This window comes from Hippocampus bargibanti, linkage group LG04 (genome assembly GCF_051943395.1).
Source record: "Hippocampus bargibanti isolate YZ-2025 linkage group LG04, ASM5194339v1, whole genome shotgun sequence".
Classification (NCBI taxonomy): Eukaryota; Metazoa; Chordata; class Actinopteri; order Syngnathiformes; family Syngnathidae; genus Hippocampus; species Hippocampus bargibanti.
The window spans coordinates 14,570,622-14,598,244 of record NC_142737.1 but is presented as its reverse complement, the minus strand read 5'-3'; the positions used below and the strand labels follow the sequence as shown (position 1 = coordinate 14,598,244).

The 27,623-nt window shown below is 40.5% G+C and overlaps 2 protein-coding genes across 2 annotated transcripts in view; both read right to left on the bottom strand.

Moving 5' to 3' along the window:
* Window positions 1-27,623, bottom strand: part of LOC148899157 (ladderlectin-like) — a 256,335-nt gene that overhangs the window by 158,268 nt on the left and 70,444 nt on the right. The window lies entirely within an intron of this gene.
* ssbp2a (single stranded DNA binding protein 2a) overlaps window positions 1-27,623 on the bottom strand; it is a 76,776-nt gene that overhangs the window by 39,082 nt on the left and 10,071 nt on the right. The window contains exon 2 of the mRNA XM_088994224.1: window positions 893-965. Coding sequence (XP_088850350.1) covers window positions 893-965 — 73 coding nt within the window. The remainder of the gene's footprint in view (window positions 1-892; window positions 966-27,623) is intronic.

Genomic DNA, 27,623 nt, shown 5'->3' with positions numbered 1-27,623 from the left:
GTGCCTTATATTTGGAAAACATTTATATATTTATAGATTATATTTTGAAAATATTTTTCATTCATTGAAGGTGCGCCTTATATATAGAAAAAGTTTGAAAATGCACCATTCATTGGGGGTGCACCTTATATTCCAATGTGCCTTATACACCAGAAAATATAGTATATATGGACTTCCTGAAGTGGCAGATAGCCAATAAAATATGGCTGAACTCGTGTGCTAGTTGAATACAGTACTGTGTTTACACTTGTTGCACGCTTAGCTAATGCATTCCCACAAATGACACCACCTATCATTTTCATGTTCCATACGCGGGGAGGGAAGAGCGAAGACGGCGCGTGTTTTTTGTGCATGCGCGCACACGTAAAAGTCAAATCAGTGCCAGCGGTGATGTAACCGTTTCCATATTCCATCTCTTTGTTGTCTTCCCACAAGTCTCGATTCACAGACCTCTAAAATGGTCATTTACTGTTATTTAGGCAAAGCCTCCAGAATCTACTACCTCCCCTAACCACGCCCCCCTTTCACCTTATCACCTATTCACTTCAACCCTCTTCCATTGGAGGAAGAGTAATAGTAGGAGAGATATGTCAGGGAGGAAGGATGAAAAATAACCACAAAGGAAAAATTAAGCTTTTGAGGAGATCAGTGAATGACGTCATAGAAAAATGAAAGCATGCCTAACGCTTTCTGGCTCGGGTTCCGCTATATGCAACGCAAGTGTTAAAAAAAGCTTATCTGATGCTGCCAACGCCTTGGATCAGCACTTTCTGCCCTGGCTAATTCAATCAGCTGTTACGCTTACCGGACACAGCACACAAGGGTCAGACTGATTTGTCAGAATGTTGTCAACATGTACGACATTAACATGCACAGCGTCCTGGTGACTTACCTCTGAGAGGAAAGTCTGTGCTGACTTCTGGGCTCCTACATGCAGCAGGTACTCGTACACGTACAACGCTAACCTGCACATAAAGCATAAGGGTGATAAGTCACATAGTGTGATACTCGTGTACATTTTTATTAGTAAAAACATGAGAAAGCTGCGCGATGCAATTTGCAATGGCGCCACGATCCCATCACACAAAGTACAAATCACATGAGACCCCCAAGACAAAATAACACGAAATCGTAAGAAAAGTAATACATCCAACTTGGTGTGAGTCATTTTTGGTCTTGTTTCAAGGACAGGTTTATTTTTAAACAAATTGAGAATATGAACAATGTCAATGAACCTTTCACGTCTGGCGGTGTAATTGGATTCCAAGTTAATTAAAATTACAATGTCCCGAAACAGGAAAACGATTATAGAGGAAGAAAAACAATTGCAGTGCAGATTCAACTGAAATAAAGTCATTCCAATCAAATAATAAACAAATCATGAAATAATACAGTAGTGGTCGAATGGCAAAAGTGCAACTTGGAAGTGCGGATCTTTGTTTTTGTTTTTTTTACAATTGAAACATCCATTGGAAAAGGATACATTCTTTATATCTCTTTTGTCTTAACAAAAAAAAAACAATAATGGAAGTAAATGTTTTGGATGCAGGGCAATATCGATTATGACAAAGGGTTTAAAAGAGTAAGCAGGGATGGACTGAACATTAATTAGTCATTACATTACTTATCAGCCTGGCAACAGTGTGGAGGAGGCCATCATCCGCCTCCTTCACACATTAATGGACCACCTGAAGGAGGCTCGGAGCACTTTGGAGAAAATATTCTTTTCATTGCCCAGTTTTCACAATGGTGGTCCATCAGCTCACAGTTAGGATTACTGATGACTTCAAAAACTGACCAATACTGTACCGGGGCACCACAAGGAACACTTCTAGTGCCCTCCGCTTTTCACCCAGTACAGACCAGACTTCAATTGAACTACACCGCATGTGTCAAAGTCAAGGCCAGGGGGGCTAATCTGGCCCATCACATCATTTTATTCGGGCCATGAAAGCAAATCAAGCTTGTGAAATACCATGATGCTTGATAAAGTCCTGACCAAAATTTCGATTTGTCCCATATAAACCACCATAACGGTCATGATTTTTTTTACTTCAAATATGAAAACTAGTTATTCATTAATTTGTTGTGTGCTTTATATGTAATATGTAGAGGGGATTAAACATTCTAATGGCTTCCCCAAATTTATAACGGCCCCCGAGAGGAAACCATAACTACAATGTGGCGCGCGGCAAAATAGGACTTTGACACCCTGGTCTAAAAGTATACACAGTAGGTGAAAATGACGTGATTTCCTGACTTTCACCCGCAGATTTTGTCATTTTTTTACCAAATTTGACCGGTTTTGTGCGATTGTGAACCAAAATTGGTGCCAGGTCACTGGAAAAACCAAGACACTGGTGTTGGATTTTAGCAGCGATACGTCTGTGTAGGCTCTGAGTTGTAAAGGAGTGGTCCATCGATGAAAAGGTTTCTTCAGCCGTCATCTGTACTTCTTTGAAGGCGTCAGACGTTTCGCTTCTTGTCCAAGAGGCTTCGTCAGCAAACTAAAGTCTTTTGCTGGAAGTTTCGGCCCTATATATATATATATATCCCTACTGTCCAGATGTGGCGGTGCCAGACTCTGCTATTATTGGTCCCTGCACTCAGGTTGGGGGAGCAGAGGACTACTCCCTACGGCTACACTGATTACAGTGAGACCTCACCTTAACTTAGGATCGTCACAAACATCACAAATGTAAATAAAGTGACTTTATGATACAATGCAGTGTATTTCTTTCATTACAATACAATATCACATTTATTGTACATAGAATAAGGTATGTTGTGTGTAGTTTTAAGGCTTATTTAGTTGAAAAGTATATTTTATGGAAACCCGGGAACGAATTATTCCCATTTTAACGGTTTCCTATGGGATTTTTTTTTTTAGATACACACTTTTCGCCTTAGACACTCTGTCTGGGAACAAATGAAGTTCGTAAATTGAGGTCTCACTGTACTTGTATTGTCCTGACTGATTACTCAGACAGGACAATACAAGTAATTTCTTTCGCCTTAAAAATGGTTGTGGTGTTACATAAAGGATGGGTATATGGAAGACAGGTATTTACAAAGAGGAAAAGGAAACAACGAAAGAGATCATGCCAAGTATTAAAAAAAGATTGAAGGGGTAAATTCCATCTCTACCTTCCAACTTGATTTAAATGCATGGTAACTAAGCACACATAAATCAGGCATCAACCTCACCTCTCTCTGCCTCAGTCCTATCTCTTTTTTATTATTATTAAGCACAGAGCAACATTGGGCAGAGCTGGAGTAGTACTGATAAGCAGGATGCAAAACAAGACACAAGGACACTTTGTTGGAATTTAATATCGACCAAACGTGATCACGTTGCTGCTTCTTTAAAGACACGTAAAAAAAGGCTTGGGGAACGTTAGCCTAGCTCACGCTACTCCCTCGTTGTTAATTTCCCACTTGTTGGCTTGATAAAAAGCTCTTTGCGAGATGGAAGAGGGTTGATGGACAGTCAAAGTAGAGAGCCTCGATAAGCTTTAAGGATTAGAGGAAGGGGGGACTGTTCAAGGTTAAGAATGCTCCACATTTGATGTAATAAAGTGACAGAATTTTGGCTCTTGCTATTAAACAAACTGTCAGCGTGAACAAACTTCGCATTAGTAATGACAATAAGGCTGCTGCTTCAATTCCGACAGAATCCCATTAAATTAAAGCTTTTGTTTTTGGATAAACTACACATTTGTATTGCATATCCTTCCAGCCTGGTAACCTGTATTCGACTTAAGAGGACCACTTATCGTTAATTACAACTTTAATCAAGGTCAAGGACCCACCGCTTTCACCTTGTCTTCATGAGTGAGAGGTGACCGGGTAGAATTGGAGGAGGTGAACCGGCCTTAAACTCCCTGCCTGACCTTTATCTCTCTCATAGTGAAGTGTTTATGTACATTGTGACTCACATCTAATCAAATTCATATTTGGTTCCGGCACTTATCCTGCCTGCTGCAGCTACTGTGGAAAGAAAACAGGCAACGGGAAAAGGCAGGTGACTTTATTTAAATAAAGGTAAGAAATGGAAGTGTCTCGTAGAATTTGCATCAAGTCTCACCCAAAAGAAAGATTTTCATACAATAAGAAGGCCTTTAAAAGTCCCACAATGGGGAAATTTGCAACACCGCCACGACCCGGTTGATTGCAGTTTTGACTGACTGATTGATTGATTGATTGGATTTTTCGTTTAAAAAATGGCCTCAAGAATGCTTATCCTCGAAATTTGTCTTGACATGCAAACAAGCAAATGTGCAAAAAAAAAAATAAAAAAAATGATTGGAGAGCCTGCGATGGGCTGGCAACCAATTCAGGGTGTCCTCCGCGTTGTGCCCGAATACGGCGGTCTCGGGAAATGGATGGATCGAGGATTAAAGAGCGCAATGTGAAAAAAATATAAATTACGTCATCAATAAATTGTCTTTGACTCCACATTTATCAAGTTATGGTTGACTGCAGAAAATTGTTGGACGATCGCAACAGGCAATGGATCGTCGCAATTTTAGAGCTGTTTGTACATTAAACATTGAAAAAAGTAAGTGCTTAGCATGAAATTAGTTTTCTTTTTGAAATGGGACAGTTCCTATTTCAGTTCAGACAGTTATTAAATTTCCCCATCCATCCAACTACCCATTATCTTAATCGCTTCAAACTCACAATGGTCACCGGTGGTGCTGGAGCCTATCCCAACTGTCTTCCGGCAGTTGGCGGGGGACACCATGAACCGGTTGTCAGCCAATCGCAGGGCACACCGAAGCAATTAAAGTGATACCTTGGCTTACGAACTTAATTGGTTCCCAGACATAGTGTGTAAGGCGAAGTGTGTATCCCAAAAAATAATTTGCCATAGGAGACCATTAAAATGAGAATAATCTGTTCCCAGGTCCTCATAAAACATAACTTTCTACTTTCTAATTTTCTAAGCCTTAAAACTACAGAATATATAACTTATTTTATGTATAATAAATGTGCTATGGTATTAAAATTAAAGAAATAAACTGTACTATACAATAAAGTCATTTTATTTACCTTTGTGATGGTTGTTGATGGCTTGATGGAATGGAGTGTCCGGTTTCCTCAGCATTAAACACTTGATGAGGAACGTAACCTTCTTCTTTCACCATCTTGAGGAATGATCCCTTGTCGGTGTTTTCTCTGTGATAATTGTATCTAGTTCCTCATCAATTGTGTTCTGTTTAGCTGGTTGATAGCTTTTTGCATTAAGTGTACAGATGGCTTGTGCAGGTTGTTTGTGAAGCCTGATTGATGGGATATTTTAACCTTGCAGTTTACACTCTGCCTTTGAACCATCAAAGTTGAAAATCTCTCACTGTCGTCTGCCTGTCTCTTTAATGTTTAGACCACCCCCCTCACTGCTGCATTCTTGACCAATCACGTGGCTTTAACCGAAGTCTGTGGGCAGGGAATAGAAGACAAAAACAGTCGGCGGCCATTTTGTTGTTAGAAGAACGGGCTCTTTCGTTAACGACACATCACTCATCGAGGTAGCTCCATGTATGAAAACAGTTCGTATGCCAAGTTAAAGTTTGTATGCCAAGGTAAAATGTTCATAAATGTAACGTTCGTAAACCGAAAAGTTTGTAAGCCAAGGGGTTCGTAAACCAAGGTATCACTGTATTCACACTCACACCTTGGGACAATTTTGAGTGTTTCGTATTTTTGGATTGTGGTAGGAATCCAAACTACCTGGACAAAACCCTCGCAGGAACAGGGAGAACATTGCACAACCAACTCTACACATCAGTACTGTGAGGCCGACGTGCTAGTAAAATCACTTCAAAGACATTGACTCAAGAATTTTTTATATTTATAACCAAAGTCTGCACAAAAACACGAGTTTGACTCCATCCAACGGAACATATAAAACACGTTGAAACTCAAAGGTCATTTTTCATTAGGCTGTAATAGAGAGTCTCATAGGACTGCTATGTGACACACTGAGAGAGACGATCGGAAAGACCCAGAGAATCCACATTAGGAGTACAGAGGTGAAGGCGTCTCGCTGATTACATGAATATTTGAGAGTGAGAGCTCAGCATCTTTGAATTTTAAATGTTGGAACTGTGCATTAAGCTGCAGCTTATTTAATACCCTGCTGTGATCTCGTTGTATGCTTCAACACAAACATCGACTCTACTTCAACACTAAGGCTAAACTAGGCTTCATTTGGTCAAACAAAAAGTGAAAAACTAAATGCTCATTAGTGCTATTGGGTGTCAAACTCGTTTTTGTTGTGGAGATTGTTATGGTCTTTCTTCAGAGGGCCTTTATGACTGTGACTTTGGTTTGACCACCTCCACATCTTAAATACACATCGAACAACGAATTGACGGATAACTTGGTTTGAAATCAGAAGTCAAGAACAATGCCTTGTACAAACATTGTTATTTTGAGTTAGATATGACAATTTGAAATTTTGGTTCAGACTTCAGCGAGCATTAGGTAAGTTGACATGCTTAATTTGCTTTGAGGGACCAAATCAAATCATATGGCAGGCCAGATCTGGCCCCTGGGCCTTCACTTTGTATGGCAATTATATTTGTACAGGTTGGGAATTTGTAGCATTTTAGGTTAGTTCGAACAATGCAGCATGTAATCCTAGAACAAGTGCCAAAGTCGAGGCCCGGGGGCCAAATCCGGCTCGCCACATTATTTTATTCGGCCCGCAAAAGCAAATCAAGGATCTGAAGTTCCATGATGGTTGCTAAAGTCTGAACCAAAATTTCAGTTTGTCATATGTCAACCATAATAATAGTCATTTTTTACTTCAAATTTGAAAACTATTTCTTAATTAATTTGTTGTGTGTTCTATATGTGATATGTGGAGGGGATGAAACATTCAAATTCTTTTCCTTTCGGCTTTTCCCTTCAGGGGTCACGGATGAAACATTCGAATGGTTTCCCCAAATTCATAACAGCCCTCGAGAGGAAAGTACTGTCCACTGTGGCCTGTGGCAAAAAAAGGAGTTTGACGCCCTTGTCCTCGAATGAATCTCGGTTTGGATGTTCAAAAACTTTTAGTATTCTCTGCCAAATGCTGAACTGCCCAAAATAAATAAATAAATAAATAAATAAATAAATAAATTGCTATCAGTTAGTAAAACGCAGCACCAGGAAATTGTCTTCGTGTCTTTTATTTAATTAATTAATTATTTTTGTGTCTTTTCATGTCCCATCTCAAAACCCACCTATTTACAATTGCCTTTTCTGTGTATCTCTCTCTCTCTTGTTTCTATTTATAATTGTATTTTATTTATTGCATTCTATTTGTGATTCTATTTTATTTAGTATAGTACCTATGCTTGTCTGTGACTGTAAAGTGTCCTTGAGAGCTTTGAAAGGCGCTTAAAATGTACTGTATTATTATTATTATTATTATTATTATTATTATTATTATTATTATCTGAAAATACGTTATGATGAGAAGTCTACATACAATAAGACATTGGGATTTTCCATGCAATGAATTAAACAGGAGTTACCCTTAAAGGACAACCGACACCATTTTTTTGTTTCCTAACTGACATCAGAAAAACGTTTTATAGCATCTAAAATACCCAAAACACGCAGGCTGATATTTTTAGTCGAGTGAAAAACACCAATAAAAATAACTTAAAGTGTCCCAAAACTACTTGAAAATGACCTCAGAAAGTTTCAGTTTCAGAAGGTCCCACCCCCTTGTTTGTGACGTCACGCATGGACGTCTTGCCTTGCTCGAGAATCAAAACAATGGCTTCAGATTCGGAGAATATGCTTTCTTGTTACTCATTCAGTTATGAATATGATTCAAATAGTTCTGAAGAAGAAGGCATAAATGTTTGCAATCAATTGAAGAAGTCCTTCTGTGTCATTTTGACACGTCTGGACTGCAGTGTAGCGTCCCGGAAAATGCACAAGAAGGCGCCCAAGGTCCGTTGGAAATGGGATGATTTGTCTGCTGGGAATTTGTGTCAGCTCGTATCAAATTGTAGTCTTGGTGCAACACACAACGATTCACCATCGCGTTATTTATGTATTTTCCTTCTAATTTCGCCATCAACACGGATCAATACGAAGTTTTCAGACCAAACAAAGTACCCAAAATGCATTGTGTGTCACTTTCTCGGTCAGGGGCGTTCCAGACGTGACGTCACGTCAGGCATCGTCATCAACTCGAAAACAAGACTTCCTGAATATTCAGCACGAGTCTTCAAACGTAAAATATTGCGATATGCGGTGGAATCTTTGTAAAATACGCTCAGTAGAAGTCATTTGAAGTGATGTTCCAAATTATGGAGACGTTGGTTGTTCTTTAGGCAAAAACGTGTCAGACAAAACCTGGGAACAGCTTCAAATGCGCCAGCATTAAAAATGCTGATCTCGCAGTATCAAACAACAAACCACCTGTGGATGAAGCGAGTCTTGGCTGTTTTGCCCCTTGGTTTTCGACAACTTCAGTCCGAACAGAAAGGGACCCGCACAAAAGACTGCGGTGATCAAACCAGTATGCCCGCTGAGGACAACCCCTGCGAGTGAGGGCCAAACACTTTCCCTGATTAATCAAGGGTCGCAGCACGGCTTTATGTGCCATTAAGAGCTGCGCTAAATGACTCCACTTCATTCATTAAAGTGGAGCATCGTCCGCGGGTCAGAGCAGGGCCTCCAGGAAGGCAGACGGATATGAGAGGGGCGTCGGGCCACAGAGCAGGAGAAAGGCAGGTGCAACGAGGCAAGATGAGCAACAACAAATATAGACCCATTACCATGCTGAATAATTCATTTTCAAAAGTGGCGCTTCAAGAAAACATCAGCAGAAAAAACAACAACACAACAACCTTTGGTATCTTTTTTTGGAGTGAAGAGTAGCTTCAGAATATTTATGAACAGTCTAGGAATTCTATCTACTCCTCTAGAGGCCAAAACATTCAATGAGGAAAATCAGGCTGCAGCTGATTAATCCCCGTGGCATTATCATTCCACTCAAGTATAATTGAATCTGCACAAGGGATGGCAAAGGGGAAAGCAGAGTCACAGTAGCTGCTGTGTTTACTATCTGAAATAAAAGTGCAACAAAATGATGCATACCATCTGACAGGGATGGCGAGAAACCAAAAGGCAAATCTGGTGCAAAGGAATGGGTCTTCATAAAGAGATACATGTGAGCGGTAATGTGAAGGAAAATGAGCGAGTGAGACAAAATGAAAAAGATGGCGGGAAAGAGAAGGGGAGGAGAAAGAAAGAGAGAGATAGTGATGGAAGAGGGAGAGAGAAAGAGAGTGAGAGAGAAAGAGAGAGAAAGTGAAGGAAGAGAGAGAGAGAAAGAGAGTGAGAGAGAGAAAGAGAGAGAAAGTGAAGGAAGAGAGAGAGAGAAAGAGAGTGAGAGAGAGAAACAGAGAGAGAGAGTGATGGAAGAGAGAGAGGAGAGACTGATGGGAGAGTGAGAGAACAGGGTAGAGAGAATGAGAGAAAGAGAGAGAGACAAAGAGAATAAGAGAAAGGTAATTGGAAGAGGTAATTGGAGAGAGAGAGAGAGAGAGAGAGAGAGAGAGAGAGAGAGAGAGAGAGAGAGAGAGAGAGAGAGAGAGAGAGAGAGAGAGAGAGAGAGAGAGAGAGAGAGAGACACGATGGTTGAGAGAGAGGAAGAGCAAGAGAGTGAGAGAGACATGTGGGTGGAGAGGTGATGGGACAGAGAGAGGTGATGAGAGAAAGGTTATATGAGAGAGAGACAGAGAGAGAGCGAGAGAGAGCGAGAGAGAGAGAGAGAGCGAGAGAGAGAGAGAGAAGGAGAGAGAGAGAGAGAGACAGCAAAGGAGAGAGACTGAGAGAGACACGATGGTTGAGAGAGAGGAAGAGCGAGAGAGTGAGAGAGACATGTGGGTGGAGAGGTGATGGGACAGAGAGAGGTGATGAGAGAAAGAGGTTATATGAGAGAGAGACAGAGAGAGAACGAGAGAGACCAAGAGAGAGAGAGAGAGAGAGAGAGAGAGAGAGAGAGAGAGAGAGAGAGAGAGAGAGAGAGAGAGAGAGAGAGAGAGAGAGAGAGAGAGAACGACAAAGCAAACAGGACAGTAGGAGAAGGTGAGAGAGTAAATGATTAATGAAAGGAGCAGGGAAGCATAGCAAGATGGGGTCGAAATAGTGCACGGGCGCAGCCATGCCTCTGCCTGGGCGCAGGACTAAGGAGCACAACATTGTAAACATGCCGACACGTTTAGCAGCGAGAGCCTTGGAGTGGAATGTTGATTTCAGGTCCATGCATAGAAAAGTGGATCTGAGAGGATGCCATTCAAGACGTTAAAAGCTACGCACAGGGTGTTTTTATTTTTTGTTAGGTTTTTTTTTCCTTCAACTATTGGCTCCACATTAATTATTTAAGCTTTTTAACACTTTTGTAAAGGTGAACGAATGTTGGAGAAAAAAAAAAATACCTGTATTACTCCGGTCTCTCAATTACACCGTGTGTCCTCTGTCTTATCATAATATGCTTTTTGATTAGTTGGTGTGACCATTGGTGCACGCGTCAAACTCACAGTGCAGAATTCGTGGGTTCAATCCCCACTCCGGGCTCTCAATGTGAAGTTTGCATGTTCTCCACGGGCCTGAGTGGGTTTTCTGCGGGTACTCCGGGTATTTCCACGTACTAAAAATTTGAATGGCAGGCTGATTGAAGACTGTACATTATCAGTCGTTGTGTGCCTGGATTGCTGTTTGTCTATGTGTGTCCTATGATTGACTGGAAAACCAGTTCACGGTGTCCCCCGCCTACTCCCCAAAGACGACTGTAATGGGCTCCACCACGCCCCGCCATCCTAAGAAAGGCCCAACAGAGGATGTACTTCCTGAAGTTGCTAAAGAAGCACGGAACTGCCATAGGAGGTGCTACGACATTTCTACACGGCTGTCATTGAATCAATCCTGTCTTCTTCCATCACGGTTTTGTTCGGGGCCGCCACAAAAAATGGACAAAATCCGACTTCAACGGCAACGACAGTTAGGATGGCGGAAAAAAATCATTGGCACCACCCTACCCACTCTTGAGGACTTGCACAATGCAAGAATCAAAACAAGGGTGTGTAAAATCCTACTGGACCATCCGCGCTGTGCTCACCACCTTTTCCAGCGACTCCCCTCAGCCATTAACTCTAGAAACAGTAACACAAATATAACTGTATAGTGCATCTTTGTAATTTTTTTAATGATGCTACTCGTGCAAGGTGTTCTACCAGAGACAAATTCCTTGTGTGTTCTACATACTTGGCAATAAAGATGATTCTGATTCTGATTCTGATCCTTGTGAAAAAAAAAGAAAAAACAGTTCCGAAAACAATGGATGGAAGTTTGTTGTCTTGTCTCGTCATTCTCCTACCTGCTTTATCGATCAAATCGATGCTTTCAATTAATCTCCAAATGGCTCTGCGCCATGTATATCTCTTTTCACCGATGCATCCTTTATTGGCATTTTTGCTGATGATCATAAACTGAATCTATAGTCTCCATTACGCTTTCCAAAGAATTCCCCAAGGTCTGACTAATGGTTTCAGCTAAATGCAAGCAGGCTGGTCGTGAAATTCCTATTAAGTGTTTTCTCTCAGAGGTTCCTGCAACAGACTTGGGATGTAGTTGAGTGATGGGAGGAGCAGGGAAAAGTTCACTTCGGCTTTGAAGATTAGCGAAACGTGTCATAATCCCGAATGGAAAGAATCTAAGGGGGGAAAGACATTTGTACTCAAATAAACTTTGTTTCATCTGCTGATGTTCCATGTTTTGTCTGCACCGAAATTGTTTTACGCACAGATTTGCTGAGCAAATGTTTGTTGTAGTCTTGATCCCCTCCCCTCCACATACACACACACACACCCATCTCACGTCCACATCACATACTGAAGCTCTTAGTTGTGATTGAGGAGCGTACTGCTCTACTTCCACAGGCCGGTGGAGTTCAAGCACAACATCATACTGCACAACTCTGCGGTGCACGCCCCCACCCACCCCTAGTCACCCCCCTGCAAAGGGAAGAATTCTAAAATTCTCAAGTGGAAAGGTCACACGTGAGAGTTTAAATCCAAAGAATGAAGTTCATATCCTGATGGGGAGGAATAGTCGTGGAGTCATGTGTTCTTTGGCTCACCTTTTGTTTACGTTTCATTAACTTTAAATCCTAGAATTTGCCCACGGAACTACCGGTAACTTGGGGGGGGGGGGGGGGAATAAAGCAGTAAAGAAAGCCCAAAAGGGCTTTCGTGTGTCCTTTTTTTAAATATACTGTATATATTTTTAAATGAATTAAAATGTGTTGTCAGTTGTATTAAAAAAAATCTATACAAAATAGTGCTAATTTGTCCTGTTGGGGAAGTGGCAAAAATAGTTTGAGAAATTTTCGGGGGAATACTGTAATTCTCAAAGCCAACAACGATAGTATTTTCCGCACTATAAGGCGCACCTAAAAGCCTACAATTTTTTCAAAAACTGACCAAGCCATTTATAATCCAATACACCTTGTATATGGAAAAAAGTTTTTAAATATGTCATTCTTTGAAGGTGCCCCTTATAATCCGATGCGCTTTATAGTCCTGAAAATAAGGTACATTATGCTGAATATTTTGCCGGTTAAATTTGTGTTAGTGTGTAAGTGTAAAATCACACTCATTCTTGACAATGGGGACATACTACACTGAAAATGCTACACCCCAGAAAAAAAGGTCACTTAAACCTTAAAGCACGTTCCTTACTTTGCATGCTAACTATGCAAAATCTACTGAAACAGCCCGAAACAGCTCGATTTAAAAAGAATGATGAAACTCATTCACTGCCAGACGATGTGCAAAAATGTGTCCACTCCAGTGGAAGGAATTTTGTCATTTACACTCAAATTTCATGACAAACAGAATATTGATTTTTAGGACTACATAAACATTCAGAAGAAACCTTTGACTCTCTTCTTTCATCAGAAAAAAAGAGTTAATTCCAAAATAAAATGAATTGGATTCGATTGGATTTACTTTTACTAGTCTCGCAGTGGAGAAATTTACCTTTCACAGCAGCACAGTTATGAAAGGAAGCTGAAAGGAAAGAAAGAAGTCAAAAAATAAAATACAGGAGCTGCTGGAAAGGCAGCCACTCCCGCGGCGCCATCTTGAAGTCAAAAGAACTAAAAAAATAAAACTAAATAACAAATATAACAACACAAAGACACAGAGAGTAATTATTCTTAAGCACTTTCTGTTTCCTCTTTGTCACAGGAAGCAGTTCTAGATGAAAGAGGAGAGGATCAAAGTATCCTTTTCACCAGTGGAATAGAGATCTGGAGTAACGGAGGCTGGACAAAAGGTAAATGCTGCCCTCTGTTGGAAGGGAAAAAATTGGCAGAGGTCTAACTAGCGATTTATCGGCAGACCCGACAAGAAAAACCAAAACCCAAACAAATTAAGGAATGGCGCTTCACGTCATGCGTTTCAATTCCCGAATACATTCGGCAAAGGCAGTTAATGAGTTAAATTACCAGTACAGTACATTGATTTCAGTCCTCGTACAAACTTCTTATGCACATACTCAGCGTCTCTTTATGAAAAGGATGTTCCTGATCTTAATTAAGTAAATACATTTTTTACCACCAAATCATCTCAAAACGTTTTCATTTCAGATGGGAACAATGCCATAACACCAACAAATGCCAACAAAAACTTGGCTGTCCAGAAGGGAATAACCTAAACTCACTTTTCACCAGCAACGCCCATAAACAAAGCCACCACAGATAACAACGTGCATATCAAGTCTTGTGAAGATACCGCAAGGACCACAAGTTTAACTGTGGCTACAAACCTCCACCCTGGTGCGCAGTGTACACACCCAAAAACATGAGCAAAGACAAATATTTAATTAAATTGTATAATATAGAAAATTGAATTATTTTGAGACTATGGTCGCCATAAACAGATTATAGACATTTGGGCTACGTAACAAACTAGGGATATGCATTTTTAACTAATTAATTGCTAAGAATTTGGTGGAGGGCGGCAAATTAAAGGTCGTCCATCCATTGTCCAAACCGCTTATACTCGCGACAGATTATCTGGAGTGCATCCGGGCATCTTCAGGCTGAACCGGTTGCAGGCCAATCGCAGGGTACACTTAGACAAACAACCATCTGTGCTCACAATCATAACTACGGACAATTTTAAGTATTCCATTTATCTACGATGCGCATTCTTAGAAAGTGGGAGGAAACTGGAGCATCCGGAGAAAACCCACATAGGCAATCGAAGAACAAGCACATTTCACACAGAAAGCCAGAGAAGCAATCAAACCTTGCACCTCTGCACTGTGAGGCCGACAAGTTCACGAGTCCATACTGTGCAGCTACAAATGAACGTGAACTACTCAATTACAACCAGCAGAGGCGCTGTTGATTCAATTACTTTTTAGTAGAACACGATGAGATTTACTGTAGCTTCTGAATTTTCATACAGACCCTACCCACTCTATGGAGACACTATGAGGAAATTTTACCATGAAATTTTCACCCTTTAAATGCACCGTGTAACCCATGGTATCCAAGTCAAGGCCCGGGGGCCAAATCTGGCCCAGGACATCATTTTATTCGGCCCACGAAAGCAAATCAAATGTGTGTGTGTGACATTCCATGATCCTTGATAAAGTCCGAACCAAATTTTTAAATTGTCCTATGTAAACCACAATAACAGTCATTGTTTTTGACTACAAATTTGAGGGGATTAAATATTCTAATGGCTTCCTCAAATTCACCACTTTGCTGCTGTGAAATGTAAATCCCTCCACTGCGAGACTAATAAAGGCAAATCCAATCCAATCCCTGAGTGTAAACTGTGACTATAGCATGTCCGGCGGCAAAAAAATGATTTTGACACCCTTACTGTAAACTGATAATATGATAAACTGTCCACTTCAGTAGCCTCTGTCTCACAAGAGTTAAGATTGACAGACTCATTTAGGTGGCCGGTGAGGAGTTAAGTGTCTGCATGAGGGTGGAAGCTGCCACCCCTTGACGCAATGTAATATCGCCAATGCCAACATGCGCACAAGCACGGAATCACCCTGAATATAACAATAAGAGAACACGAGTATTCCCATTTCAAGAAACTGATTAAACCAAACACTTTGACAGATGAATCAATAATGACTTGACTCCACAAATAAAAGCAGAATGTAAATCATCTGCGCTGATGCTGAATCTGTAATTGGCACGAAAACGTGGTAGTTATTCTATAAAACACTGTGAATGACAAGATCGATTGCAACAACTACTTGTTGTAAAGACTCGCATTAATCTTCAACAGAGCACACCGGTGAATCTCTGCAACTCCTGAGTACTGTCGCTTGATAGGTTGGCGGGGTTTTACTGCAATACTGGCAGGATGCAGAAAATCACTGTGGCAGGAATTAAGACTTGAGCAGACAACACAATGAGGAAAGACACCTCTAAGCAATCACCCTCACACAAAGAGACTCAGCGAAACAGTTGTTGTTCTGTCAGCAGCGGCGACTCGACTGTCTCCCAGCGCAGACAACAATGCCTGGTGCTGAGATAACAGGAAATGCCAGCTTATCGTCGTGCAGAAGCAACAGACGCAAACGGTGAGCAAGCAACAGACTAATGCCATGATATTTAAACCAGATCGCGGGTTTATGACGTGAGCAGTTTTCTACAGAAAGGATAAAAAAAACAAGGGATTGAAAAGATGTTGAGTGGAACACAAGCAAAAACGAATGCCTACTTTCCTTGATTTTTAGTTTTATTTCATTGAGTTTGATTTGTGTAGATTGAGTCACCTCTCATGGGAAATTAGTTTAATTTCACACATGGAGGAACACAAATGAATTTTTGGAGTGACTTCCTTGTTCAACTTTGTCTCCACAATATTCTAGTAAAACTCCAATTCGACAATGCTAATAAAGTTGGAGAAACTGGGAGACTACAGTGAGGGATTATGTCACATTAATGAGTAGTCTATTCAAAAGTTTGCCCTTTGGAGATTCTATTCAAAGACAGAATGACCTTCAAATTTACAGTGCGGCACCCTACTGCATTCAAGAACCAAACAGGAACGCTTTTCTGTATGAAAATGTTGCTGGGTATCTGACATTAAATTTGACTTATAAACAGTCAATGAAGCTCAACTACGTAGTTTTTCAACGCCTTTGTTACTTCATTGATTGATTGCCTCAGGGATAAGCGCTTCAGAAAATGACTGAATGTTTGGAAGGACGGGTTCTATCGTTCTACAGTGAATGGTGGGGATTCCTGATGGTTATCGTATCTATTTTAAATTAAGTTAGTTGCTGCATTTCCATTAAAGCGTACCAGCGGCGGGCCGTGGATTTCGTCGCTAGGCCTTCAGTAGTGCTACGTCTGAATCCATCCAGACTGAAAAAGGTGTGGTGTGATTTACTACAAGTCCACTACAGGCTACTATTAGCCAGGAAGTAATTGACCGACCTTTCTTAATGATGTCCATTTTTTCTTGAAAGGTTTGTCCTGAAAATGGCTTTAACAGTAAATCTCCAAGCAAATCCATTTCTTCTCCTCCTTCAGCAATTATGAGTTGCCAAAACTGCTATTAAGCCAACACAATATATTTCCTTATGCAGTTCGCTACCAATATGGTGTGCTAGCTCTGGCCAGTATGCTAATGTCACTAGTGGCTTGTGATCAGAGCAGTTTTCACAAACTATGATTGGCTAGTGACTCGCCAATCATAGTTTGCGTGAATTCTGACGTTGACCAGCACCTTCAAGAAGGCGTTGGTACTCATTTTGGGTTGCCAACTCAAAATCTGATTGGTTAGAGCAACAGTTTGATCAACACTTATATTATTCAACAGGGCCAGCAGAACTGATTGTGAAGGCGTCTAGGTAGATTTCTGACATTGGTAACAATGATGGCTGAAATGTGATTGGTTAATTAAATATGAAAACACACATCTGGAAGCAACACAACAGGGGGAAAACAATGAAAGGAAACTGAAAGACAATTTGGAATTATTTAATAAGAATTGATGGACAAAATATAATTAACATCAGTCCGTGATTCAGATATTTTTAGGCCAGGAGAGAATGCATTGCAGGCCCTGACGGTCCGCCAAAGGCGCCTACGGATATTTGATATGTTTTCAAAAAAATGGGATTTGAGGCTTGGCAAGTGTTTTGGAGACACTCCAACTTTTATCTAGCTTGAGGTTAATGTTAGGCAAAGTCAATGCTAAGCTAATATTAGCCCATCTGTCCAGCTGCCAAATTCACTGAATGATTTCAGTGAATTTGTCTCAATTTAAGTTCTGCAGTATAACAGTGAGAGATTCTTTTTAAAGTGTAGTTGTAGTTGTTATCATTCTTCTTATTATTGTTGTATTGTTGACTAATTTTACATATAAATGAGATTTGCAAATGTTGAGCTGGAAATTACCTGTTCAGGTGTGGCACTAGTGCATAAATTCAAAAACAAAACTTATAATAGACTCCCAACATAATTATCATAACTTGTCTTTGCAGGATATGTTTTTTCTTTGACTTAAGCGTGTTCAAACATGCCCGATCATGTTATTTTCGGATTAGTGACTTTGAATAAAATATCCTTCATTGAAATTCACAAACAATCTGCACCATCACACTGGCTAAGACTAAATCTGTTCCGTCGTAAAATCCTAACGGGAAACCTGATGCTTTGGGATGTTCTGTGATACATCCATCTGCATGTTTCAGTGCAATGTGTAGAGAAGAAATCCAAACCATCAACTCAGAAAAATCTGATGAATGTAAGAAGGCTTCTCTCATTTTTCAGTTTAAATGCCATTCATCACAGGATGAATAAGGCTTAAAGGACAACCGACACCACTTTTTATTTTTAGTGAAATGCAAAACACCAATAAAAATGACTTGAAGTGTCTAAAAAGTACTTCAATTTGAACCCGGAAGTGGCCAGTTTCAGAAGGTCCCGCCCCCTTGTTCGTGGTGTCACGCCAAGACGTCTTGCTTTGCTCGAGAATCAAAACTATGGCTTCAGATTCGGAGAAGATGCTTTCTTGTTTCTCATCCAGTTATGAATATGATTCAAATAGTTGTGAAGAGGAAAGCATACATGTTTGCAATCTATTAAAGAATTTATTCCGTGTCATTTTGAGGCACATGGATAGAAATGTAGCACCCAAAAAAGGCACAATATGGCGCCAAAGCTCCGTGGAAATGGGCTTATTTGTCTCCTGGGAATTTTTGTCAGTGAATATTAAATAGTTGTTCAGTGAAACACACAAGGATTCACCATCGCGTTATTTGTGTGTTTTCGTTCTAATTTCGCCATCAACACGGATCAACACAAAGTTTTCAGACCAAACAAAGTACCGCAAAATGCATTGAGGTGATGAAAGGACTGCTACAGTGTGTCCTTTCTCGGTCAGGGGGCGTTCCTTCCGTGACGTGAGGACTCGACACCAACTCAAAAACAAGACTTCCGGAATATTCAGTGCGAGTCTTAAAACGTAAAATATAGCTATATGCCGTGGAATCTTTGTAAAATACGCTCAGTAGAGGTCATTTGAAGTGATTTTATAAATTATGGACACAACTTGTCCGAGGGCGTCGGTTGTCCTTTAATTATTTTGGACAACAAAATGGTGAATTGTCACACCTTGCACTTTAAATTGCTGCTATGAGAGAATCCACACTAATCATCACTTCCAAGGCCACTCTCAATCGTTTACAAATGCGCAGTCATTTCTCATTTTTTGGCAGACCGCTCCACAACCGTAGCTGTAGGCTCATTTACCTCAAAGAATGCTGATTGGTCTGATCAATGTTGGACATTTCCACAAAATGTGCAGGATTACTGCCGCCGATTTTTGACATAACATTACCCTGAGCGTTTGTTTTCACTCATCCATTCCCGAATTGAAAATATGACATGGAGCGCCATTCCCAAATTTGTTCGGGTTTTGGTTTTTCTTGCGGTGAAGTGCAGATACAGTGCTGGTCAGACCAGCAATGTTTTCCCTCCCATGAGTGCATAGCATTTGCCTTTTGTACAGCCACCCTCATTTCAAGCTCAGATAACTCCAGGCCCATATAGATTAGGAATTAACTTTTTTTCTGATGAAAGAACAGAGTCTCGTGTTTATTACACTGCATTGAATGTTTATGTATTCCTAAAACTCAATATTCTGTGGGTCCTGAAGTTTGAGTGAAAATGACAAAAACCCAGGCACTGGGGTGGACACATTTTTGCACACCGTCGAGCAGTGAGTTAATAGACAGGCGTGCATGCAGCGTAACAAGTGGCACATCTTGATATTAGTCTAGTTACCATGTTTGGGAATTTAATAAGCCAAAATGTGGGTATTGCAGTGGAGTAAGGGCCCACCACCGGCACACTTGGCGAATTATTGTGAGACAGTTGACTGACCATGGCACACCTATGGGTGTGCTATACAAATACTGTAAATTTAGGCTGGGTCATAACCTAAGTAAGAAAGTATAAACCTGACCTTGAAGATTACTCAGCAAGGTTATGTACTGTGTTTTTTTTGTTCTTCAAATGTCACCACGGATTTAATCGGCATTGGAGGACGGACACTTTTCTACAGTCAAGTGAGGATGGTAAAGCTATAAAATAAAAGGTGGGAGAGATGTAGGAACACGAATGGAGGGTTATGCAGACGTAATAGTCAGAAGCAGGGGGAGAAAAAAAGAGTGTGTATGTCTTAAGCAGTTTCTAAGCCTGTCTGTCATGCATGCTTAACCTTGCACTCGCATCGGTGCGATGCTGCTTGCATATCAATGATGATGGAATATCAGCAGCATTTGTCACAGAAGCAACAGAATCTATGATGGCAAATGCACACTGGTAATCATTGGTTAAGATTGAAACATACACGACGGGCTCTATCATTGTTCTCAATGGACAACAAGCGTGAGGCGCAAGCTTACTGTGCACATCCATCTATGTGCACAGTAAGTTTTCTTTCTTTTGGTATTTTGTTGGACTTTGCATTGGTAGGCTGGGGCATGGCGGGGCATTTGCACCATTGTGCACCATTGTGTGATGAAATGTAGCATTTCATTACATCCATCACATATCGGCATCTTTCATTTGACAAAAATAGACTGGAGATGGTCAGTAATTGGAATTGGGACGTAAACTGCGAGATCTCCCTTTGCGGATGATGCAGACAATTGCACCCAGGATATGTGTGTCCTTGTGATACCAACCTGCATAGGGTTGTAGCACAGTCAGGGCAATGCTATTAACTCATTCACTGCTAGACAATGTACAAAAATGTGTCCATTCCAGTGCCAGGGTTTTTGTCATTTTCACTCAATATTGCAAAACCTACAGAATATTGAGTTTTAGGACTACATAAACATTTAATATAGCGTTATAAACTTTAGATTCTCTACTTTCTTAAGAAAGAGTTAATTCCCATGTTATATGTGTCTGGAGTTATCTGAGCTTGAAATGGGGGCGGCTATACAAAATACATCCATCCATTTTCCGTACCGGTTATTCCTCATTAGGGTCACGGGGGGTGCTGGAGCCTATCCCAGCTGTCTTCGGGCACGAGGCGAGGGACACCCTGAATTGGTTGCCAGCCAATCGCAGGGCACACAAAGACGTACAACAGTCACTCTCACACTCACACCTAGGGACCATTTGGAGTGGTCAATCTGCCTGCCATGCATGTTTTTGGAGTGTGGGAGGAAACCGGAGGACCCGGAGAAAACCCACGCGGGCCCTGGGAGAACATGCAAACTCCACACAGGGAGGCCGGACCAAGACGTGAACCAGCGACCTCTGCATTGTGAAGCCGGCGTGCTAACCACTCGACTACCGGCCGCCTATACAAAATACAATACAATACAATACAATACAATACGTATTGATTATATACGTATTGATTTATGAAGCTGGAACAAGGCAAGGCGCTAACATGGATAAAATGATACTCCCTCATGGAAGGGAAAAACATTGCCAGAGGTCTGACCAGCTCTTTATCGGCACCCCCGCAAGATAAACCAAAACACGAACAAATTCGAGAACGGCACTGTACGTCATACTTTTCAATTCCCAAATAAATTCTGGAATGGTAGCAAACGAGTTAAAGAGAGGGGGGGAGGTGCATCGCTGGAACGTCCAGAGCAGTTTAGCATTTACAAACATGCTAACCTACACTTGCCCCAGCATGAAAATTGAGATGTGCCCCTGAATGCATTTAACAATTATAAAGTTCCATCAGAATTTATAATCAGCCTTTTTTGCCACCATGAGAACTTACTATATACTCAAAATACACCATCCAAATTCTGACGCACAACAGTTTAAATTAAGTAACACCCTGTCATTATCAACTCCCCAAAATCCCCAATACGTGAATTTGTTCAAATATAATGACCATTCCACTGCCATTGTCTCCAATTGTGTGCTTTCCATCCCGCAGTTATCAGATGATCTGCATGCATATTTATAAATACATCAACTAGAATTGATCAGTACCTCCAAAAAAAGCAAAAGATGCAATACAGGATTTGAACTGCCTGGAAATGTAGCTTCTGTTGATGTGACGTATTGTTTAACTTTGTAACAAAATGTTACAAACTTACGACTGACAAATATATAGCAACAATTAAGTAATACAAGATATTCTTAATCATGGGTAACTTCTGAAGCAAATGTCATTTCTTTTTTTTATCAAACAACATGTTGCTGTTTTCCTCCACTATCAAGCATGTGTGGTGCAGATGTTTGTTTGAGTGTTATTTCCACAATTTAAGCTCAAGTTACAGGAAGTGTTCCAAGTGTGTGTGTGTGTGTGTGTGTGTGTGTGTGTGTGTGTGTGTGTGTGTGTGTGTGTGTGTGTGTGTGTGTGTGTGTGTGTGTGTGTGTGTGTGTATGTGTGTGTGTGTTTGTGTGTGTGTGTCTGGCATGCCGCTGTGGTTAACAGTAGAGCCATGCACATGCGCCGTCTCCAGTATGAAACGCAAACCTTCCCAAGTAAACCACAAATGCTACCGGTAACAACATGGCCAATGGCAACAGAACAGACTTGTGACTATTTCACGTTACAGTGGAGTCTTCTTCAGGGAAAAGTGCAGGCGTGCCTTACCAGAGCCAAGTGACAGTTAGATATATTCAAATGGAGGTAAATTGGAGAAAAGTGAGAAGCGAAATGGTACGTTTCTAATTAAAACAGAAGCACTTGAGGACACCCGCCAACTCCTGAAGAGACAAACATTGAGACATTTACCGAGCCATCTTTTCGAAGGTGTGACAGAAGACTGTGAGGATGTGCAGACCCTCACCACCTTTCTTCCCCCTCTTTTCTCCCTCACATGCTATGTGATGCCGAATGAGCTCCTCTTTGTAGCCTTGATCCATTCCCAATGACCCAGAGGCTTACAGTACCCCTCTTCAGGCTCCTGTCTGTTGACTGACAGATCTCCATGTCCCGTTTGTGCCTGTGTTCTTCAGAGGAATACTCAACGACAACATCCACCTTCCATGGGATGTCGTGACTGACTTTGATACTTGTGTGTTACTGGTATGCTCCGGGGATGCCAGCGGATAAAAGACGACTTTAGCATGTGGCGTCAGTGTGTTTAGCAGGTTCAAATACTTCTACAATTTTAAAAGCCGTCGTCATCATTTGTGTTTTTCACATGTGACAGCATCGAGACAAAAAGATGGCTTTTTGTCAACATTAAGAGACATATTGTTTTATGCTACAGTCCCTCGAAAGTGGGGGCGTCAAACTAATTTTTTACTGAATGTTGTGAAACCGTATAAAAGTTTCATTACCTCCACACATTCCAGGTACGGTACACAACAAATTAGTGGATAACAAGTTTGAAAATCAGTCAAGAAAATAAACATCAAGAATAATGTTTAGTTCAGCCATTGTTTGCGTGAATGTAATGAGTACGTCATGAGATAATGCTTGCAACATCTCTATGTAATGATGGATCACATATGATAGTTTAAACCTTTGGTTGAGACTTTAACTAGCATCATGGAAAAATTGACATGCTTGATTTGCACTCACGGGCCACACAAAATGATACGGCTGGCCAGATCTGTCACATTTTAGTTTGCGACCAACGGGTGGTACTGTGGAGCCCTGCCTGCAGCTGCACAGTTGTTGGTCGTTTTCATCAGTAGCAGTTAAAACAGGGGTGCTCATTACGTCGATCGCGATCTACTGGTCGATCGCGGAGGTAGTACTGGTCGATCGCAGCGTGACAGTAAAAAAAAACATTTGTCAGCCTATCAAAAGTCCCGTCACTTGATTGACATACAGGGCAACCATTCAGAACTGAATTTTTACCTTTAGGTCGCCGTGCATGCGTAAACAACGGCGCTAAACGCAGCAAAATTTACAAGCTGGTCCGCGAATTACCTCAGATTTTAAGCCCTTGCTAAAACATATGCTGATCAAAATGAGTGCAAAAGCGGGACCAAGTAAGGGGGCAAAACATATTACTTTCATATGGAATGGGAAAATGTGGAGCGGCATTTTCGGACTGTTCATGGAAAATACGACATTGACTTCCCGCTGAAAAGCCAGCTGAGAAAGAAAACGGTGGACGAACTAAAATCCCAGTTGTCCGGACAGCAGTCATTTTTCACTCAACATACTTCAAAAGCGAAAGCCGCCACCGAAGCATCGTTGCGGGAGAGTTACGCCATCGTTAAAAACAATAAGTCCTTCCAAGACGGAGAGATGGTAAAAGAAGCATTCGTTGAAGCAGCTGACTCCTTGTTCAGAGACGTTAAAAATAAGGCACAGATATTATCTTCAATCAAAGCTCTGCAGCTGTCAAGACAAACAGTTACACGGCGCTGTGAAGCCACGGCTGAGGATTTAACCCAGCAAATGTGGAAAGACATCGGAGATTGTGAGTGTTCTCACTGCTGAAGTCCAGGGCTCATGGACAGTTCTGTAACTTACTCACAGAGGAAAAGTACCCCAACATGAGAAAATGTGCTACCTCCTTGACTGCATTTTTCGGCTCCACTTATTTATGTGAGTCAGTCTTTTCCTACATGAAGATCATTAAGTCCAAATACCGTTCCACCATGACTGATGTACATTTGGAAATGTGCTTGAGGCTGGCTGTCAGCAGCTACTGTCCGGACTATGCATCCCGGGCTGATTCAATTCAGTGCAAGTCATCAAAGTAAACTCAGGTAATTACAAAAAAGGTTAATAGTTATTTATCATGTTATGTATATGTAGTTATTATGTATGTTGTGCAATATTGGCTTATTCAGTTATGCAAGGTACATCAACGAAAGGTACATACAAAGAATCCTTAAAATATTTGAAAATAATTATGTTTTGCATTTTTGTCGTGGGTAGATCATTTTGACTTGGTAGTCTTTATAAGTAGCTCGTATGCTGAAAAAGTGTGAGCACCCCTGAGTTAAAAGGACTCCAGGCATGGCCGTTCAGTATCGGGTCAGTGTTTGTTTCACCCTGTCTGGTTTGTTTCATCTTATCATTGTTTGCGCATGGTTTTGTTTGCTACTTTGGGCCTTTTTTTGTTCTGATGACTTTGTTTGAGATTTTTTTCCTGCCGACTTTATTTAATACAATTTGTCAAATACACCATGCTCCTCCCTCCTGCCTGCTTATTTAGGGTACACCACCACCACCACCTTGCAAAGTGTGACAAGATGTAACAAGAATTCAGAGAATTAATTTGCTTCTGCTTTCTATCGTTGAAAAGGTTTCTTCAGCCGTCATCTGTACTTCTTTGAAGGTGTCGGACATTTTGAAGGTATCGGATGTTTCGCTTCTTATCCAAGCTTCCACAGACCTTCTGCTTTCTACTTATACAGGTAAACATTTTACTTATTGTGATACACCGTGCTGGATACGTAACAATTACCGGTAAAGTTAGTTTTATTATTATTATTATTATTATTATTATTATTATTATACAATAATACATTTCATTTTAAGCCCCTTTCAAAGTTATCAAGGACACTTTACAGTCACAGACACGCATAGGTACTATAATAAAACATTAGTTTAAATTTGCATTTATTATTATTTTACCTTGGCATACAAACTATTTTTCGGGATACACATGGAGCTGCCACAATGAGTGATGTGCCGTTCACGAACGAGCCTGTTCGCCTAACAAGAAAATGGTGGCCACTGTTTCTGTCCTCTATTCACCACCCCCAGTCTTTGGTTAAAGCCACGTGATTGGTCAAGAACGCAGCAGTGGGGGATGGGGTTACAGACAGAGAGAGAGTGAGGCTGTTCTCCAAAAACAAAATGCCACGTGATTGGTCAAGAACCAAGCAGTGGGGAGGGGGGGGTTAACTTTAAATAGACAGGCAGACAGAGAGAGAGTGAGAAAACACACACACACACGAAAGGGAGAGGACAGAAAACAAACAAAAGTGAAATAGTGAGAAAATGGATAGAAAACTGTAATTTGGACCAATTTCAACTTTGACAGTTCAAAAGCAGAGTGAAGACTGGAAGGTTAAAATATCCCATCAATCAGGCTCCACAAATAACACGCATAAGTCATCTGTACACTTGATGCAAACAGCTATAAACCCAGCTAAACAGATCACAATTGTTGAAGAACTAAATACAATTATCACAGAGAAAGCCCCGACAAGGGATCATTCCTCAAGATGGTGAAAGAAGAAGGTTACGTTCCTCATCAAGTGTTTAATGCTGAGGAAACCGGACACTCCATTCCATCAAGCCATTAACGACCATCACAAAGGTAAATAAAATAACTTTATTGTACAGTACAGTTTATTTCTTTAATCATAATACTATAGCACATTTATTATACATAAAATAAGGTATATTTTGTGTAGTTTGAAGGCTTAGAAAATTAGAAAGTAGAAAATTATGTTTTATGGGGAACTGGGAACGGATTATTCTCATTTTAATTGTTTCCTATGGGAAATTAATTTTTGGGATACACAATTTTCGCCTTACACACTCCGTCTGGGAACCAATTAAGTTCGTAAGCCAAGGTCCCACTGTATATGCAAAGCAAAATCTGTGTTCTATCGCAAAATACTGCATTCACAAAAAGAAAACAAATAATCCTCAATCCCAAAAGGATTGCATTAACAATGGAATGGGTATTGCTTTGAAAATATTTACAGTACAAAATGATACTTGACCCATTTACACCATGTGTGTTCATATGAACACAGATAAATTCATTTTTAAAACATCAAAATAAAATCAAAACAGAGTATCAAATGGGTTCAAACGGAGTATATAATTAACAATAATATAATTATATAAAATTAACAATAATTCATGCGGCAAGAAACAACAGCGCATTTAAAAGATGCATAAATTTGAAAATGTATCGGTGTTCATATGAACATGCTCGACGTAAATGGGTGCCAGGAATATTAAATATTAAATGAGTATACACGAGGCATTATTCTTATGGCTAACAATATATGCATGCCACTAAAATGGGTTTGTCATATTCTGATTACCTGACTCATGAGGAAAGCTATGGTAAAAAGCTTCCAAAATGATGGAGTGTTGTTTTTCATTGTTACAGAGTGCAACCACAACATAAAACTAAACATTTTTTTTTAAACAGCTGATTTATTAACATTTGTATTGAAATGTATGACATTTTTGCAGATTAATGTGGATGACACTTAAAGTGATGCTTTTAAACCATTAAAAAATGAATTGTGATTTTCAAATTGTTACTATTGTGGAGTGTCACTGGTTACAGCTGCGTAATAATGACCGACTATTGTCATTCCCGTTCATTGAGGCAGCATGGAGGACAGATGGAGATTGATTATGAGGGATGAAACATATGGGGATAGTGCTGGAAACAGACAGCTCAGCTGGGTTTACGGATCTGCAAACATTGTGTGTTCACTGCTGTTCTCCAACACTCACATTGCTACTTTCTCTCTCACATGCAAGGCCTGCTGCTTTTTAGGCAGATGGATCAAACGGAGAACAGTCTGCGCCCACCAGATATCCCCTTCAACAAGTTTGCATCTGTCACTTTCATTGATAATAGACACTTGTTCAGTGGCTCTCGCAACTGGTCAACTTATGTTAAAATGTGTCCAATCCAATGAATGCCAGGGTTATTGTCATTTTCACTCAAAATCCAGGACCCACAGAATATTCAGTTGTCGGACTACATAAACGTGAAATGCAGTGTAACAAACCTTAGACTCTCTTCTTTCATCAGAAAAAAAGAGGTAATTCATAAATTATATGAGTCTAGAGGTATATGAGCTTGAAATGGGGGCGCTGTACAAGCGGCAAATGCCAGAGGTCTGATCAGCGCGTTATTGGGACCCCCCGCAAGAAAAACCAAAACTCTAACAAATTCGGGAATGCCGCTCCACGTCATATTTTCAATTCCCGAATAAAATTGGAAATGTCAGTGAATGAGTTAAAAAAAAGCAATTGTTTCATACTATGTTGGATTTGATTGGATAAGCTTTTATTAGTCTCGCAGTGGAGAAATTTACATTTCAATGCAGCAAAGTTATGAAAGGAAGATGAAAGGAATGAAAGAAGTAGAAAAACAAAATACAGGAG